This window comes from Salminus brasiliensis, chromosome 18, assembly GCF_030463535.1.
Source record: "Salminus brasiliensis chromosome 18, fSalBra1.hap2, whole genome shotgun sequence".
In the NCBI taxonomy this organism is placed as follows: domain Eukaryota; kingdom Metazoa; phylum Chordata; class Actinopteri; order Characiformes; family Bryconidae; genus Salminus; species Salminus brasiliensis.
In genome coordinates, this window is record NC_132895.1 from 2241392 (window position 1) to 2258891 (window position 17500).

At 43.1% G+C, this 17500-nt stretch overlaps 1 protein-coding gene across 2 annotated transcripts in view; it reads right to left on the reverse strand.

Moving 5' to 3' along the window:
- aff1 (AF4/FMR2 family, member 1) overlaps nt 1-17500 on the reverse strand; it is a 70228-nt gene that overhangs the window by 6393 nt on the left and 46335 nt on the right. For both annotated transcript variants that reach the window (XM_072661997.1, XM_072661996.1), the window contains exons 6-14: nt 17122-17158; nt 13872-13926; nt 11295-11460; nt 9029-9904; nt 3967-4061; nt 1791-2031; nt 1204-1292; nt 367-430; nt 1-68 (exon numbers count right to left, since the gene is read on the reverse strand). The exon at nt 1-68 is cut by the window's left edge and continues 69 nt beyond it. In XM_072661997.1, coding sequence (XP_072518098.1) covers nt 1-68; nt 367-430; nt 1204-1292; nt 1791-2031; nt 3967-4061; nt 9029-9904; nt 11295-11460; nt 13872-13926; nt 17122-17158 — 1691 coding nt within the window. The remainder of the gene's footprint in view (nt 69-366; nt 431-1203; nt 1293-1790; nt 2032-3966; nt 4062-9028; nt 9905-11294; nt 11461-13871; nt 13927-17121; nt 17159-17500) is intronic.

Consider the following 17500-nt stretch of genomic DNA (forward strand, 5'->3'; position numbering starts at 1 on the left):
GCAATGCCACTCTCCACGAAGGACATGACCGCATCCATGTACTTGAAGGCTTTGCCTGTTTTATCCAGCTAAAGAGAGAAGAGCCAGCAAACACACCAGGATAAGAAACACGATATCAGTCAGGAGCTTACTGTCAGATACTGAATCCTTCATAAGGAATAACTATCTACAGTAGATACAGAATAATTCATAGTTGATAGTAAACCATTCAAAGCGGACACTGAATTATTCATCGTAGTTTTTAAATTAATGAATAAATTAATAGCAGACACTGAACATTTCGTACCGGATACTAAATAATAAATAAATAAATAAAAATTACAGCTAAAAAACGAGTCGGAGGCGGAGGTGCAGAGAGGAACTTACCGTGACGTCGGCTTTATGCTTCAGTCTCTTGGCTTCCTTCATATGGTAATCCACAGAGAACTGCCTGGAAGGATTAAGGGCTGATGAGCATTACTGCAGCAACACGCAGCACACACCTGCACCTACTGCTGAGCAGAGCTGGAGGATCTTCCTCAAAACCCTTCATCCATTTAAATCAAACCCAAAGATGATTTAACTTAACCCAGAGGAGGCACCCTAACCCCTAAGCCTAACCCCTAAGCCTAACCCCTAATCCTTAACCCCTAATCCTTAACCCCTAATCCTTAACCCCTAATCCTTAACCCCTACCACAACTCCAACCCTAACCCTAAACCCAACCCTAACCCCTAAGCTAGAGGAGGTGAACGGAAGCACCCTGACCCCAACCCTAATCCTTAACCCCTAACTCTAACCCCTAACCCCTAAACCTAATCCCTAAGCCTAACCCCTAATCCTTAACCCCTACCACAACTCCAACCCTAACCCTAAACCCAACCCTAACCCCTAAGCTAGAGGAGGTGAACGGAAGCACCCTGACCCCAACCCTAATCCTTAACCCCCAACTCTAACCCCCAACTCTAACCCCCAACTCTAACCCCCAACTCTAACCCCCAACTCTAACCCCTAACTCTAACCCCTAACTCTAACCCCTAACTCTAACCCCTAACTCTAACCCCTAACTCTAACCCCTAACTCTAACCCCTAACTCTAACCCCTTACTACTACTACTACTATTACTACTACCACTACTGCTGCTGCTGCTGCTGCTAGTACAGCTAATGCTACTGCTCTGCCTCTGGCTAACAGTCAATCTGGGCGTTTGCTGTTAAATCTTACCTGTCCTCAAACTTCAGCAGGGGTCTGTGCGTTGTCGGGGCCGTGCAGAATGCGGGCGGCTCGGAGGTGGATGCAGCACTTTTTGTCTTCTGTAACAAAAATATATTAAAAACAACAAAAAAATTAATAACTAGGACAGAATGTAATGTCCTTATACAGAACAAAACACACTGACTGTACGACTCTACAGATTACACATGATTTATTTTCTTAATTAACCCTCTATAAACCACCCTTTCTTACTACTTTAACTATTAATGTTTAATATTTAACAGTTTTAAAGGAAAAATACCACAAATATTAATTTTGCAGCACATTTCCACTGAGATTGACGTAGAATTTAAATTTTAGAGCTTTTCTATTGGTCCAATTCATCATTCTTTGTAAAACCTTTTTCTGTAGAAAATGAAGAACGTTTTCATTTCTTGACATCAAAACAAACTGAGAAGTGTTTGTGATAAATCTTTTTGATAAATTTTGATAAATTCTCAAAAATGTAAATAATTACATAATTAAGGAAATTACATTAAATCATACGAAACTGCAAGTCAGGGCTGACGACCCCGAAGCAGGAGCCTGTGCTGTACCTTCTCGGCCTTGCTGTGGTCCTCCTTGCTGGAGCTTTTCTTCTTGTGCTTGCTGCTGGAGCCATGGCTGTTCTCCTCCAGTTCCCCACCACTGCGCTTGTGCCCCGAACCCTTCAGCTGCTCCTGAGAAGAGCTGTGAGGAGGAGGATGAGGAGGAGGATGAGGAGGAAGATGAGGAGGAGGATGGCGATCCGTCTTGCTGCTTTTCCTCTCCTTGTCCTTGCTGGTGCTCTTGGGTGCCCTGTGATGATGACAGGACGGGTGCATGGTCAGGACGGAGCGGGTGGAGCACCTGTGCTATTCTGCCACTGCTGCTGGAATAGCAGGGACTTTCCATCCGGACCCATAGACCTGTCTAAAAGGCCCAACCCTAAACCGCTCAATGCCCTCAGGAGGTCGGGTTTGCAGCCAGAAACACTGTCCATTGAACACGCTGGTGATTCTGATGAAAATGGTGAGCCTATACCTTTCAACGCCTATTCAGTGGAGTTTACACACCAACATTATAAAGAGTGTTTCAGCCTGGACTCCTTTATAAACAAAGCAAAACACAGTGCATCCAAACAGTCCAGCACCCACTTCCATACAGTGCTGCGAAAGTATTAGCCCCCTGCCGGAAATTACGATGCTTAACTCTTTAGTTCTTTAAGAGAATATCAGGTCCTCTGTCTCAGCGCTGTTGGGCCATGCAACAAGACAATGATCCACAGCATGCAAGCAAGTCCCCCTCATAGTGGTCAGGAATAAGAGATTAACGCTTTTAAATGTAGGGCAAGACTTCATGGGGCGAGTCCCAGCCTAAACTCTACTGACATGCTGTGGCAGGACCTGAAACACATTGAAATTAATTAACTGAGTAAATAAATTAAGTACGTTTACGGTCATTACACCTGTTGTTCACTAGTACAGCACAACAACAGTCTTCTCTTAGCACATCCCAACCTGAAAAGAGCAGAGAGGGGCAAGTGCCTTCCTCAAGGGCCCAACAATGCCAGTAGTTGACTGGGGTATTGAACCCATAACCATGTAATAAGAACCCAGTGCTCTAACTAGAGTCCAGTCCCAGTCAAGACTTTCAGTAGTCAAGTCAGACTCAAGGGAGAGAAAGGAACTGAGCACTTTTCCTTATCCTTCCTTTATCATTTAGCTTTAGCAAATTTCCTACAGGCGTCACACATTTTAAACTTTTAGTCTCTTTAACCTTTAACTCTTTAACTTTAACCTCTCCTCACAGCCTGTGACTGTTTTATTAGATTTATTAAATTTAATCCGTTTTAGCCTTTTTTCATTTTTTAACATTTATATTTATTGAGTTTATTTATAGTTACTGCTGAACTATTGTTTTATGTTCTGCATTTCCACTCATTGTTTATATCATTACTTTTGAATTATCCATATTTCACTTGCAATTTGTTATATTTTATCTTATTTTTTAATTTATCTTCTTAAAATTCTTTGATTTATTAAAATTTTATACATTTTAATATATATATACACATTTATTTGTCATTTGACACATTTTAACAATATATATATATATATATATATATATATATATATATATATATATATATATATACACACACACACACACACACACACACACACACACATTTGTTTTTTCATTTTTTAATTAATTAATTAATTAATTAATTAATTAATTTATTTGTTCATTCATTCCTTTTCTCTTTACATATATAGTGTATTGGCTCAGATATATTGTACATTTGTATGATTAGGAGTTGAAAAAGATTTATTTATTTTTGGATTCATTCAGAAATGCATATAATGCCCCTCATGGTTGTATTTTTGTTCCTTGAGGGTCTCCTTAATACATGATCAGGTTTTGGTTTAAGGTTGGGTCAGATGGGGGCCAACATATCCTTATTATTTTATACTATATTATTACTTTTGTTTATCTTTTTTTGTTTATCCAATTTTGGCATTTTTATGTATCTTATTATTATGTATCTTATTTGGTTTGTATCCATGTTTTGTAAATATTTAAATATTTCTCTTCATCACTGACCTCCAGGGGGCACACACGTACACAGCACTGTCCAGCAGTCTTAAAGGCACAGTAAAACCGAGCTGTGATGTGGATAGGCTGGAAAACAGAGCTGTAAAATGATGAAGTGCTCGTGGGGACGATGTGAACAGGGGCAGTGAGACTCACTCGGCTTTGCTGGAGTTGAGCTGAGAAGATGAAGAGGTTTTGCTGCCCCCCAGTTTCGGCTTCTTCTTGGGCACAGCCGGCTCGCTCTTCTCAGCCTGGGGGAGGCAACACAAGCAGAGTCATCTTCAAACGAGGGTTACACTACATCCCATTATTCACACTGTGGCCCTCGCACCCGCCCTCGCACCCCCATTTTTCCATGTATACAGCCATGTTGGTCCTGCTTTTAGCTGAGCACTCCCCAAATTTCAGGCTGTTTAGGCAACCAGTGAAGTCCCCGAGCTTTGATACGAGTACTCAATAAATAAGGTATTGGTAGTATGGGTACTCTGTGAGTGCGTGTTTGAGGGGGACCGAATTTTGGCTTGGCCTCTTTTTTTAGGTCAGATACGGAAGTACATCACCATAACACTAAACTATCATATGATAAATATCGTCCAACCCCTGTACATGAAACATGGGTAGATTAGATTAGACAGTTTTGGGAAACTGAGTTGTGTGAGCCTTTACTAAAACCTCTTATATCTAAAAAATAAAAACACAATAATAACCTTAATAAACACCAAAAAAACTGATGTAACTCCAGACCTCTGAACACACTACAAATCCATATTACTATTCTTTATATTTAATATCTCTCAGTTATCATTTGTGGAATTTTTTTGCTGTTCCTGGTTGTCCAGTTGGATGGACCTCCAAAAGGGGCGGGATCACAAGGTGTAGAGGGCGTTCCTTCCCTCTTCAAAGGCAGCAAGGGTGTGAGGGGTGTCTTGGTGGGTGGCAGACGGGCTCTGCTAATGATGATTTGCCCGTTTCTGAAGGTCTGATTTCCAGGCCATGCTGGGCAGCTCTAGAATGAGGCAAGTCCAAGACCTGTCCACTCGGATCTTCTCAACCTCCTCAGATGACGTCATTTGGTGTCGGCTGTCTTGGCAATAGGAAGTGTGAGATGTGTGATGATCCCACGGTAAATAAAATTCCATCAAGTTTCAGAGCACCTCGGAGTTACAGGGCGGGAGCTGTTGTCCAGACAGGTGGAGACAGGTGGAGCGGCATCGAAGAAGGTGGGATTCTCAGAAACTTCACAATCACACAATTAATGAAAGTGTGAGAAGGAGGAGGAGGAAAAGAAAGAAAAGGAGGAGGAGGAAAAGAAGGAGGAAGAGAAGGAGGAGGAGGGAGAGGAAAAGAAGGAGGAGGAAAAGAAGGAGGAAAAGAAGGAGAAGAAGAAGGAGGAGGAAAAAGAGGAGGAAGAGAAGGAGAAGAAAAAGGAGGAAAAGAAGGAGGAGGAAAAGAAGGAGGAGGAGGACGAGGAAAAGAAAGAAGGAGGAGGAGGAAGAGGACAAGAAGGAGGAGAAGGAGGAGGAGGAGAAGGAGGAGGAGGAAAAGAAGGAGGAGGAAAAGAAGGAGGAGGAAGAGGAAGAGAAGGAGGAGAACAAGGAGGAGGAGGAGGAAAAAGAGGAGGAAAAGAAAGAAAAGGAGGAGGAGGAAGAGAAGGAGAAGGAAAAGAAGGAGGAGGAAGAGGAGGAGGAACAGAAGGAGGAGGAAAAGAAAGAAAGGAGGAGGAGGAAGAGGACGAGGAGGAGGAAAAGAAGGAGGAGAACAAGGAGGAGGAGGAGGAAAAAGAGGAGGAAGAGAAGGAGGAGGAAAAGAAGGAGGAGGAAAAGAAAGAAAAGGAGGAGGAGGAAGAGAAGGAGAAGGAGGAAAAGAGGAAGAGAAGGAGAAGTAAAAGAAGGAGGAGGAGGAACAGAAGGAGGAAGAGGAGGAGGAACAGAAGGAGGAGGAGGACGAGGAGAAGAAGGAGAAGGAAAAGAAGGAGGAAAAGAAGGAGAAGAAGAAGGAGGAGGAAAAAGAGGAGGAAGAGAAGGAGAAGAAGAAGGAGGAAAAGAAGGAGGAGGAAAAGAAGGATGAGGAGGACGAGGAAAAGAAAGAAGGAGGAGGAGGAAGAGGACAAGAAGGAGGAGAAGGAAAAGAAGGAGGAGAAGGAGGAGGAGGAAAAGAAGGAGGAGGAAAAGAAGGAGGAGGAAGAGGAAGAGAAGGAGGAGAACAAGGAGGAGGAGGAGGAAAAGAAGGAGGAGGAAAAGAAAGAAAAGGAGGAGGAGGAAGAGAAGGAGAAGGAAAAGAAGGAGGAGGAGGAGGAAAAGAGGAGGAAGAGAAGGAGAAGGAAAAGAAGGAGGAGGAAGAGGAGGAGGAACAGAAGGAGGAGGAAAAGAAAGAAAGGAGGAGGAGGAAGAGGACGAGGAGGAGGAAAAGAAGGAGGAGAACAAGGAGGAGGAGGAGGAAAAGAGGAGGAAGAGAAGGAGAAGGAAAAGAAGGAGGAGGAGGAAAAGAAGGAGGAGGAGGACGAGGAGAAGAAGGAGGAGGAAAAGAAGGAGGAAAAGAAGGAGAAGAAGAAGGAGGAAAAGAAGGAGGATGAAAAGAAGGAGGAGGAGGACGAGGAAAAGAAAGAAGGAGGAGGAAGAGGACAAGAAGGAGGAGAAGGAGGAGGAAGAGAAGGAGGAGAAGAAGGAGGAGGAAGAGAAGGAGGAGGAGGAAGAGGATGAGGAGGACGAAAAAAAAAGGAGGAGAAGAAGGAGGAGGACGAGGAAGAGAAGGAGGAGGAGGAAGAGGATGAGAAGGAGGAACAGAATGAGGAAAAGAAGGAGGAGGAAAATAAGGCAGCTCCCAGCTCCCAGACGCCTGTGCTGACCAACATCACCACTAGGAGTGATGTGGGGAGGAGGAAGTGCCACCAATCATCAACCCACCCCTGAGCGCGCAGGGCCAGCGGCACTCTCTCAGGCGTCCGGGTTTGAACCAGCGATCCTCAGATCACAGTGATTGGTGACCGCGTCCATGTTCAGCTTCATCACTGATGGCCTGTTCGCACCTAATGGTGCTGTAATAGCAGATACCGCCGGGTGGTGCGGGTGGTGCAGATGATGCAACGAACTTTAAGAATGAGGAAATCTGTGATGCTGCATCATAGACCAGAGACACCGTGAATCATCCAGGAAACACACTCACACACTCACACACTCACAGCAGATCCATGAGTAAGCACCTGAAGCTCACGAGGTTCAGTGAAGTCATCCCAACTTCCTTTTCTCCTAAAATATCTAACCTGTGATTAAAAAAAACCAAAAGGTGTCCTAGCACTTTTGGTAGAATCAGCCATTACATTAAGACCACCTGCCTAGCGCCTAATAGTGCATAGGTCCTCCTCATGCCGTCACACCGCGATGACCCGGCATTGACTCCACAAGACCTCTGAAGGTTAGCAGCAAATGACCCAAGGCTGTCCTTGCTTGGAGCACGTTTGGTAATTATGACCACTGCATCCTGGTTTTAATGTTATGGCTGATACGGGGTATATGCTGACAAAGGCACCGATAATCAATACGAGCTGTGCTATGATTACTGGCAAGGCCGTCAAAGCCGTAAGCTGCTTTCAGACGCAAAATTTTGATACGTTTAGGATGCAGTCGTATGCAAAAGTTGATGATAAGGGAAGATAAGCTAAAGCTACATAAGAATATAGACTAATTAAATATGCGCATATTCTATTTCAGACAGAATTTCTAATTGGCTAAATTTAACATATTATAACCAATATAATTAATGTGTGTAGAGGTGTGTCTCTGTAGAGGATGTTTTTTTTATTTATGTAGAGAATGATTATGATGAGATGTTAGTGTGCAGAACCTTTGGTTCCCTAAGGAAGTTTACAAGTGATTGATCTTTTAGAGAACCTTTGATCTCGATAAATGTGATGTGTGAATGTGAAGAATTGTAAGTAAAGAAGATTTACCGTCTGTACAGAAGATCTATGAGCTGTGAGGTTTCCTAAAGACCAGAAGGTTTCTAAGGAACCCAAGATTCTTCACATTCTCATTCATCTCATTTATCATGAAGGTTCTCTTAAAGATCATCCCTTGCAGAGTTCCTTACGGAACCAAAGGTTCTTCACACTCACATCTTTTATATAACAAAGGTTCTCTAAAAGACAAACCCCTGGAGTCTACCAATGCTCCAGAGCATCAAATTTGACATTTCTCTACAATTAATTAATTATTTTTGCACAAATACAGCCGAGAAACACAGTTCAGACATCTCCTGAATCTGTAGACTCCGCCCTTTCCACTGCAAGATCTATGACCCGCTTCCGGAGTTACGAGGATATAAAGACGGGTCAAGATGGCTCGCCGTGTCCAACTCCTGTGAAACGGACCAATGTACACTCGTCTTCTGCCTCTCGCCATTTAAAGGACATTTGCATATCAGATAATACATGTTTTATAAATATGAAAGATTATAGATATGTATGTATTATAGATAAGATATGTATGTGTGTGTGTATGTATATATATATATATATATATATATATATATATATATATATATATATATATATATATATACACACATATATACACACACACACACACACACACACACAGTAATGTATAGATATATATTTTTAATATATATATTTTATATTATATATATTATATACAAATATATATATAGAGAGATTTTTTTTTTTTTTTTTTTTAGGGTCAGAGTACCTCCTCACACAGTGCTCTAGGTCACAAGGGGTCACACTGAAGTTAGAGCTCAGACTGTTGTGAACATCTTTCTATAATCTTTCATATTTATAAAACATGTATTATCTGATATGCAAATGTCCTTTAAATATGAGTTTATAGAGAAAAATGTAATAAATCCCCAAAATATACTAATATACAAATTCTGAATGTAACAAACTCCCAATAATGTAATAAGCTCTCATATCAGAGCAACAATAATGATAACTATTATAATATGCATTATAATTGGACATATTATTATATAAAAAGCTCTTCCATCACTGGAATATGACTGAATATGACTACAGTATTAAGTGCTACAGGGGTCCCCACACTTTTCCACAGGTTTCTGCTCCGTGCAAAATGGAGCAATGCATGAAGAAACCCATCCAACAAACTACAGATCAGTGAAGGGTTAATAAGGACACAGGACACAGTAAGTGCTCAGTCCTCAGCGCTGTTCCCTTACAGAGGAAGAAAAGGGGGACACTCACAGGTCGCTTCTTGCCCACTTTGCCGGCAGAGCCGAGCTCCTTCTCCCGGCTCGCCTTGTTCTTTGAGGACCCCTTGCTGGCCTTGGCTGCTTTGGGCGGCTGTGGGATTCTGGAGAGCTGGCTGAGCTCAATCTTCACCACCAGGGTTTGAGGAGGATCGGGGGCCGACCGGGACGCCGCCTCCCTCTTCTTCTTGCTGGGTGGAGAGCCGGTGCGGCTCTTTTTCGAGCTCTTCGCGGGCGTGACCGTTTCGGCGGAGCTAGTGCTTTTGGGCGGTGGGGAGGTGGAGCGCGGCGTCTCTTTTCTGTCCTCCACAGTCACCGTGGACTTGGGGGCGGAGTCTTTCTCTACCTTTTTGTCCGAGTGGGCGTGTCTGGACAGCTTCCTGCTGTCCGATTTGCTGCTCTTGTCGTGGCTGCTTTTCGTTTTGACCTTTGGTCTATCTGTAAACGTGGAGTCCTTGTCGCGCGGGGTCACCTCCACGCTCTCCACCTGAAGGCTGGCGTGGGCGTCCTCCGGCCGGGGGGCTTTGCTGCCCTTCCCTGGCTGTTTGTTCCCCACAGTCTTTCTGTGGCCCGCCTCCGTGGGCTTGGCCGTGGGCTTGTGGCCTGCATGCTGGCTCGCAGATTTGGCCTCTGCGCCGGCATCTGTCGGTTCTACCTGCAGAGGGGGAGTATGGGAGCTGTGGTAGCGCTGCTTGTTCCTGGGCTTGGTCTCCTCCTCTCGCGGAAGGGGTTGGGGTTGAGGCTTGGTGCTCGGGACTGTTTTGAGGTCTCGGTCCAGGACGATCTCGCTGTGGTTCTGAGGATTCGGCCTCGGCTGGCTCTTCTTAATAAACGGGCCCAACAGCCAGCTGATGTCTTTTCGGTCCTCCTCCTGGGAGGATCCACACAAACCAGGAAAGACGTACAACAGAGATAAAGACAGACAGACAGAGAGTGAGACAAAACAACTGAAACACGCTTATCAATGAGTTTTCATTGACGTTTTCCAGCCAAAAAGCTCATTACAGCGCTCTGGAGGTTCTAGACACGTAAATTCTACGGTTCTACACCAAAGCCAAATAAGTAAAACTCACACAGTGAGGACTTGAAGCTCTGCTCAGTGTGTATTTGGGATTTGTTGCATCTTCGGCCTTAAAGCTTTATGTATTTTTGGGGAATTTGGAAGACGAGAGACTCCAAAATGTTGTTGTATGTTTATCAAAGCTTCAGCAAACAAACAAACAAACAAATAAATAAACAAACAAGTCAAATGTAGAGAATTCTCCCCTTTCCAGACGTCCGAGTCGAGTCCATTCTCTACAACGTCTCAATTCACTCTGAAAACTTAGGGCGTCCTGAACTGGTAATGGTTTTACAGGGTGGTGTGTGTGTGTGTGTGTGTGTGTGTGTGTGTGTGTGTGTGTGTGTGTGTTAATGCATTTTATCATCTAAATTTTACTGCTTACCCAAAAACCATTGGTGTTAGGCCCTGTTTACACCTGCTCCCTCAGACGACTGGGAGCTGCAGTGTGTTTACACTGGGCAGTCAAATGAGCGTCTGGTCAGTCAGACTGAAATCTGATCACTGTGTGTCCAAATATATGAATATGCAAATGAGCTTGTATTACTGGTGATTTGCTTGCGGAGGAGAGACGTTTTGGAGAGACGTGGCTCAGGCTTGAGTGATGGGATTAGAGTGTTTGGCCTGATCGTAGAAGACGTATGACGTGACCAGGTGTAAACGAGGGTCTCAAAGACCCTGAAGAAGCCTCTGTACCTCTTCTGTCCGTCTCTCTGCTGCAGGCCTCACTGATCCTGCCTCTCCCTCTCTCTTGCATAACCGCCCTAAAGTCTCTAAATCCTGACTCATCACCATTAGCCTGCTTTTACACTCATCTATTTAACAGACAGCTCGGCTCGTCCCCATTCAGGCAGGAGCAGGGAGCCCTTCACATGAGGTACAAAGACTGACCACTGAGCAGAATAATAAAAAACACTGTGCCATATATTAATCATCACGGTCAGGCAAAAACCTCACGTCTCCAAAATGGTACCTTTACAGTAGGAGGAGAAATGCTTCTCAGTGGAATTTACAATGGAAGTCAATGCAAGATTTGATTCCCGGTCATTTTGGAGCATTTCTATTGGTCTTATTATTCAACTATTGCAGATTTACATTATGGAGAAAACGATACAGCAACAATATACGCCACTGCTGTAAATATTCCAACATCTGAAATAAATGATGCATTACTGGTGGTGTACCAGATCTGTAGCTGTACCTTGGCTGGTGATGTGTTTTGAGGGACTGGGGGGTTCTCCTCTGTGCCGCTCTCACTGCTCTCGCTGTCCGATTCAGACTCCGAGCTGCTCCCTGAATCACTGGAGCTGCCAGACTCCCCTCCACTGGAGGGCGCCAACACGGCAGCAACCCCATCCTTAGGTACACTGAGAAACAGATCACAGAAACACACACAGCAGAAATTTCAGGTTAAAAGGGCCCACATGCTACATTTTACAACCTGTAGGAATCAAGAATTCACACCAGAATGTACTTCTACTAGCTTCTCAACTGTCGACCAATGAGAAGAGCCTTTCCACTGCACAGCAGCAACTGAAGTGATGGACCCCTCAAAATGTCCAACCTTTCAGATCACTCCAGAATCTTCCAGGACTTCTTCTGAAACCAAGCTTTGGTGGACCACAAGAAGGTACGCTTGGGATCATTGTCCTGTTGGAAGGCCCGACGACGCCCAAGCTTCAGCTAACCCTACCGGTTCCTCAGAGGATGTCCTGATCCTAGACTGGATCCATCTTGCCCTGCACATGCTTGAGGGCGTTCGACCACGATTCCTCTTAACCCTGAGCTTGTGAACTCGCCTTGCCTCCAGATGGATCTCTAGGAGCATTAAGGGCTTTGCACCCTTTTCTTTGTTTGTGAGGGCGGCAAGCTCTTCTCTGGACTTTCTGGACGACTCTCTAGCGCCAGCAAACCCATCCCGAGCTAGTCCAGGTATTTGGGGTTCATCACATCTTGATTTACCACCTGATTGGTGAAGGTGAGGGGCTCAGTTCAGGAGGTTGAGGGATTCGGAGACTGCAGGCGTCATTAAAAGTGGTGCTCTGTGTTGAATTTGCACTTATCTTTTTTTATACACTCTCCATCACCCCAGTGCCCACTCCCTCTCTCCCTCTTTCTCTCTCTCTCTCACTCACTCACTCACACTCCCTCTCTCTCAGATCTGCCATAAATAACCTGGAGGTTTCCCAGCCAAACTGTCTGAGCTCAGTGTGAGTCGAGGACGCAGAGGGAGTTGGGTTCTCCCTCAGCAGAAAAGCAGACAGACTGTCACACAGGAGAACGTGGGAGACAGTCTGGCACATAGCCTCCAGGGGATGCTCTCCCCCGACACACCTGCCGTACTGGAGCTTACGCCCACAGTACACAGAAATATCACTGCATCTGTTCGAGAGCTCCTCTTACCCTGGAATCAACAAGCATTTAACCAGATTTTTAAAACAATTATTAATTTTACATGAAAGCAAAAACTTCTATTAGCACCTCAACACCACCGCTGATCCTACAGAGTTTAATGGATCGGGTACTGGCTATTTTAATCCCGGCCCAGTTCTGAGTCTTTGTTTTAAGCACAGTGTTCAGAGCGCCATCTGCTGTCCTCAAGGCACCGTTAACAGACGTTACCCCCAGCCGGCTGCAGCAGCAGCAGTGCGGACGTTCTCAGAAGGTAAATAAAGGAGTTGAGGTTCTGCAGTGTGGAGCTATTTTACAGTGGAACCTGAAAACAGACCATAATATCTGACCCTTTATAAAACCCTCACTGAAACGCTCTGTTTTACCAGCGGGAGAACCGCAGAACCACTCACTCACCTTTCTCTGTTTATAAACCAGCACTGAAGAACCCATTCAGAACCGAGCCGAGGCTAACGCTAATGCTAACACACACACACTCGCTATAGAAACCCCAATCACACACACAGCACATTCACCCACTATAAACCAGTTACTACACACCAGTAGACCAACAACAACCACAGAGACCAGTCCAGAGTGTGTACCAGCAGAGGAAGAACTGTGGAATGATGGTGGTGGTGCTCCAACCAGTACTTTTGGATGGGATAAGTTGGGGAGTTTGGGATGATGAGGTGGTGATCATCATCATTCAATATTCTGACCTCACTCACTTCAGTTATTGTTGCTAAATGCAATCAAATCCTCACAGCAATGCTCTTCCTCCAAAATCTAGTAGAAAGCCTTCTTCTCTATACAGTAGAGACAGTTACTCCAACAGAACCAGGATCAGCTCTTTATAATCCCCTTGATTTCAGAAGAATCAGTGAATGAACAGGTGTCCCAATACTTTTGTCCGTATGGTGTATCAGTAAGAAGAGCGTCAGACTGAGGTTGTGAACAGTGTACCATCTGACGGGCAGGTTTGAGAGCCAGCGCGAGAGCACTCTCTCACATGGAAAGTCTTGGGTAGTGCCCAAGATAGTACCTAGACCACACCAGAGACCAGAACCAGCTTCACTCTTACTCTCTCACTTACGAGCACGCGAGAGCGAGAAGCTGGCTCTGGTCTCTGGTGTGGTCTGGGTACCATCTTGGGCACTACCTTTCTTCCATCCGCCACCTCTCTCTGAACCTCTTAGTCAGTGTGTGTGTGTGTGTGTGTGTGTGTGTGTGTGTGTGTGTGTGTGTGTGATTAACTGAAATGTCATTTCCTGTTCCAGTTATACAGAAGTGTAGAGAGACAGTTGGAGGTCTGATCTAATCTGAGATATATGAGAGAGAGAGCACGAGAGCCAGAGAGGAAAAGAACAAGGTTCATCATACTCACACTGGGGTGGGCTTGCAGGGAGACAGGAGGGCTTTGGGGGAGGATTCATGGTGCTCTATAGACAAAGAGACAGAAAGACAGACAGACATATTTAATAAAAACAACATTACAATAACAATACTTAAAATACCATTATTATTATTTTTATTATTATTATTATTTTTATTATTACTCTCATTATTATCATTATCATTTTTATTAAACATTGTTATTATTATTGTTGTTATTATTATTCTCATTATTCCCATAATCATTATAATTATCATTATTATAATTTTTATTACACATGGTTATTATTAAATATTATTGTTATTATTACCATTATTATAATTATCATTTTTATTAAGCATGGTCATTATTAAATATGATTGTTATTATTATCAATTATTATAATTATAATATTCCAGTTATCATTAATCAACATTGTTATTATCAAATATTATTGTTTTTATTATTATTATTATTATTAAACTCGAACTAGGGGTGGGCCATATATACGTATTTTATACGAAACCATAAGAAATTGTTATTGTGAGATCCTGAGTGCTTAAAGAACACTGACCAACTGACCACACCTCTTTACAGGTAATTAGTGCTGGTTAATGAGCTGAAGGGCAGCAGATTCTGAATATTAATATTAATACTGTACTGGAGTTCTGGAGGGTATTTGAGCAGCAGTGTTTAAGAATCTGCTGCTACTGATGCATTTTGTCTGAATGTCAAAATATCCTGAATAATATCATGTATCATATTTCTACCATATCACCCAGCCTCACCATGAACCCTTTAAAGCCAGGAAATTCATGTTCCTCAAAACCGTGTTTATGTTGCCATTCTGACCAATTATTTGAACCTAAATAAACTAAATAATTCACTTTTATTTTCTATCATATTTGATGCAGCTGGTATTTCCGCTCACAGCAGAATAAAAAAAAGTTGCCTTTGAATTTTACGGGGGTCTCGAAGTCCAAGCCCGAGCCATGCCGCTTTGCCATCAGTGGCCGAAATCTGAGAGAGCACAATTAGCATCGGCTGCCCAGCGATGTTCTAAAAGAGGCGGTGGCTGGCTGCACATCGATTATTGCAGAACCAAATTGGGAGAAAAAGGGGAAATTTCAAGAAAAAAATTATATTAATTAAAAAACTAGATAAATAAAAGTTCCTCTTGCCTCTGGAGAAATGTAACGTGCTGTGGTGACCCAGCCCGCAACAACTGTGATTGATCTGGACCGTATTTCTGCCTTCGCCGCCACTTTTTGGGTGTTTTTACTGGTCACTTTGTTTTGATAAAAAAAAATTGTACCCTGGTGCGACGGCTCCGTTAGTTCGGTTCGGTTCGGTACAGTAAGTGTGAACACCAAACAAGCAGAAGCAGAAATCTGTATGTGTTTTTCTGGTGCATGCAGGGCACGGATAATCCACCAGGGGGCAGAAACGCATGTTTTCTTTATTTTGTTGTATGTATGTAGTTTATTTATTATATTATTATAGATTTATTTATATTGTTATTATTTGTGTATTATTGAATAATTATTTGAGATAACTCATTATGCATCACACAGATCTTGCTGGGGGGGATATGACACACCTGGCTTTGAAGGGTTCATCCCAAAAGAGGTTCTGTATCATACAGAAAAGGGTTCTTTGACTCATATCAATATGGCAATATGGCAAGTGATTCCCTGAGTTGACTTGGTTCTATACAGAACCACTACCTTTACTAAAGAGCCCCTGAAGAACCTTTCTTAGAGGAGAGCACATAATGCACCCAGCTTTAACTCAACTGAAGCTCCAGGATGGGGTTCAGTGTGATTAGTTCCTGATGTGTGAGAGAGAGTGTGTGTGTGTGTGTGTGTGTGTGTGTGTGTGTGTGTGTGTGTGGTTGGAGAGTGTATCTAGCGTACAGAAGCGTATAGTGGTCTTGTAAGAGAGCGTTTCCCACTCTGTCTGTATGTGCATAGAACTGTAGCAGCAAGACTGACGGTTGTGACTAAAATAGACTCTGCTGTGTGTGTGTGTGTGTGTGTGTGTGTGTGTGTGTGTGTGTGTGTGTGTTTTCAGCACATAAAATATCCGGATTATTATTTTATGTTTGAACCTTGGCATCATGAGTATATATATATATATATATATATATATATATATATATATATATATATATATATATATATATATATATATATATACACACACACACACACACACACACACACACACACACACATATATATATATATATATATATATATATATATATATATATATATATATATATATAAATAAATATAAATTTAATTTAACATACAATTAAAATACAATTACATATAGGCACTTACACATATATAACACTGAGTATATTATATATAGATATATGCATATATGTTTTTAATACATTCGGGACACATTACATATACGCAGTATTACTTTGTTTATTTATGCTTGTTCTGTTTATTTGTTGAACTCCTAATCCTCCTAATAGTGGATTCCCCTAAAGCTGCTTAGCGACGACGGCAGTTGTAAAAACCACTACACAGATAAATCTGAGTAAGAATTTGGAAACATACAGGTAGAAACTGTGTTATTATACACAATCATACGCAAACGTTGCAAATTCCAGCATAAATAAATAACCAAATGCTCGTTCCTGGTATGCAGAGGGCAGCACCTACCAAACACACCCCAAGGAACGACGACCGGTGAACCGGCTTGCGACAGGGTCACGGGCGCCCAAGGCTTCCTGATGCTCATGGAGGCCCCGCTCAACTCACAACTTACAGGACTTAAAGGATCTGCTGCTAACGTTGGTCTTGGTGCCAGACCACAGCAGCACACCTTCAGAGGTCTTGTGGAGTCCATGCCTTGATTGGTCAGAGCTGTGTTGGCAGTATGAGGGGGGCCAATACAGTATCAGGCAGGTGGTGTTAATGCAATGGCTGATCAGCGTATAAACACACACCGTATAATTCAGCCTGTGCACGCGGGCGTCTGTGCAGCAGGTTAAGCAGCCGCTCTATAATGTCGGAGGGTGAAGGCTCTACTCTCTCCAGCTCAGAGACTAATGCAGGAGGACACAAGCTCTGTGTGTGTGTGTGTGTGTGTGTGTGTGTGTGTGCGTGTGTGTGTGTGTGTCTGCTGGTGTTTTGATGGGTATTTCTCTGTGGGGGCCGGTCAGAGCGAGTCCCCACATCCTGTATGTATGTATGTATTTATGTATGGAGACAGACAGACAGACAGACAGACAGACACTTACTCTGAGGCTGCTGGTATCCTGGGTGAACGTGAGGCTCCTGTTACCGAAACAAGAGGAGAATAGTATATAAACACAAAACACCATTACATGAAGACTGAGCATCAGAATGTAGATTGGTGAGCAATTCGGAGAGACTTACCAATCAAGGCAAACGATCAATAAATCATTATATCATCATTTGTAATCATTTAACAGATCAATATCCAGTGTGCCAGTGGGGCAGTTTCCCTTTCTGTGTGGGTAAGAATAAGCCCTGTTCCTGAGGACTAAGCATTCCACACACAAAAAAAATGAAGACGACTTTATGTTTATTTGGTTTTATTCTAATGTTATACAGAGTCAGTGAGAGTGTCTACCTGTAATTAACTCTATATAACAT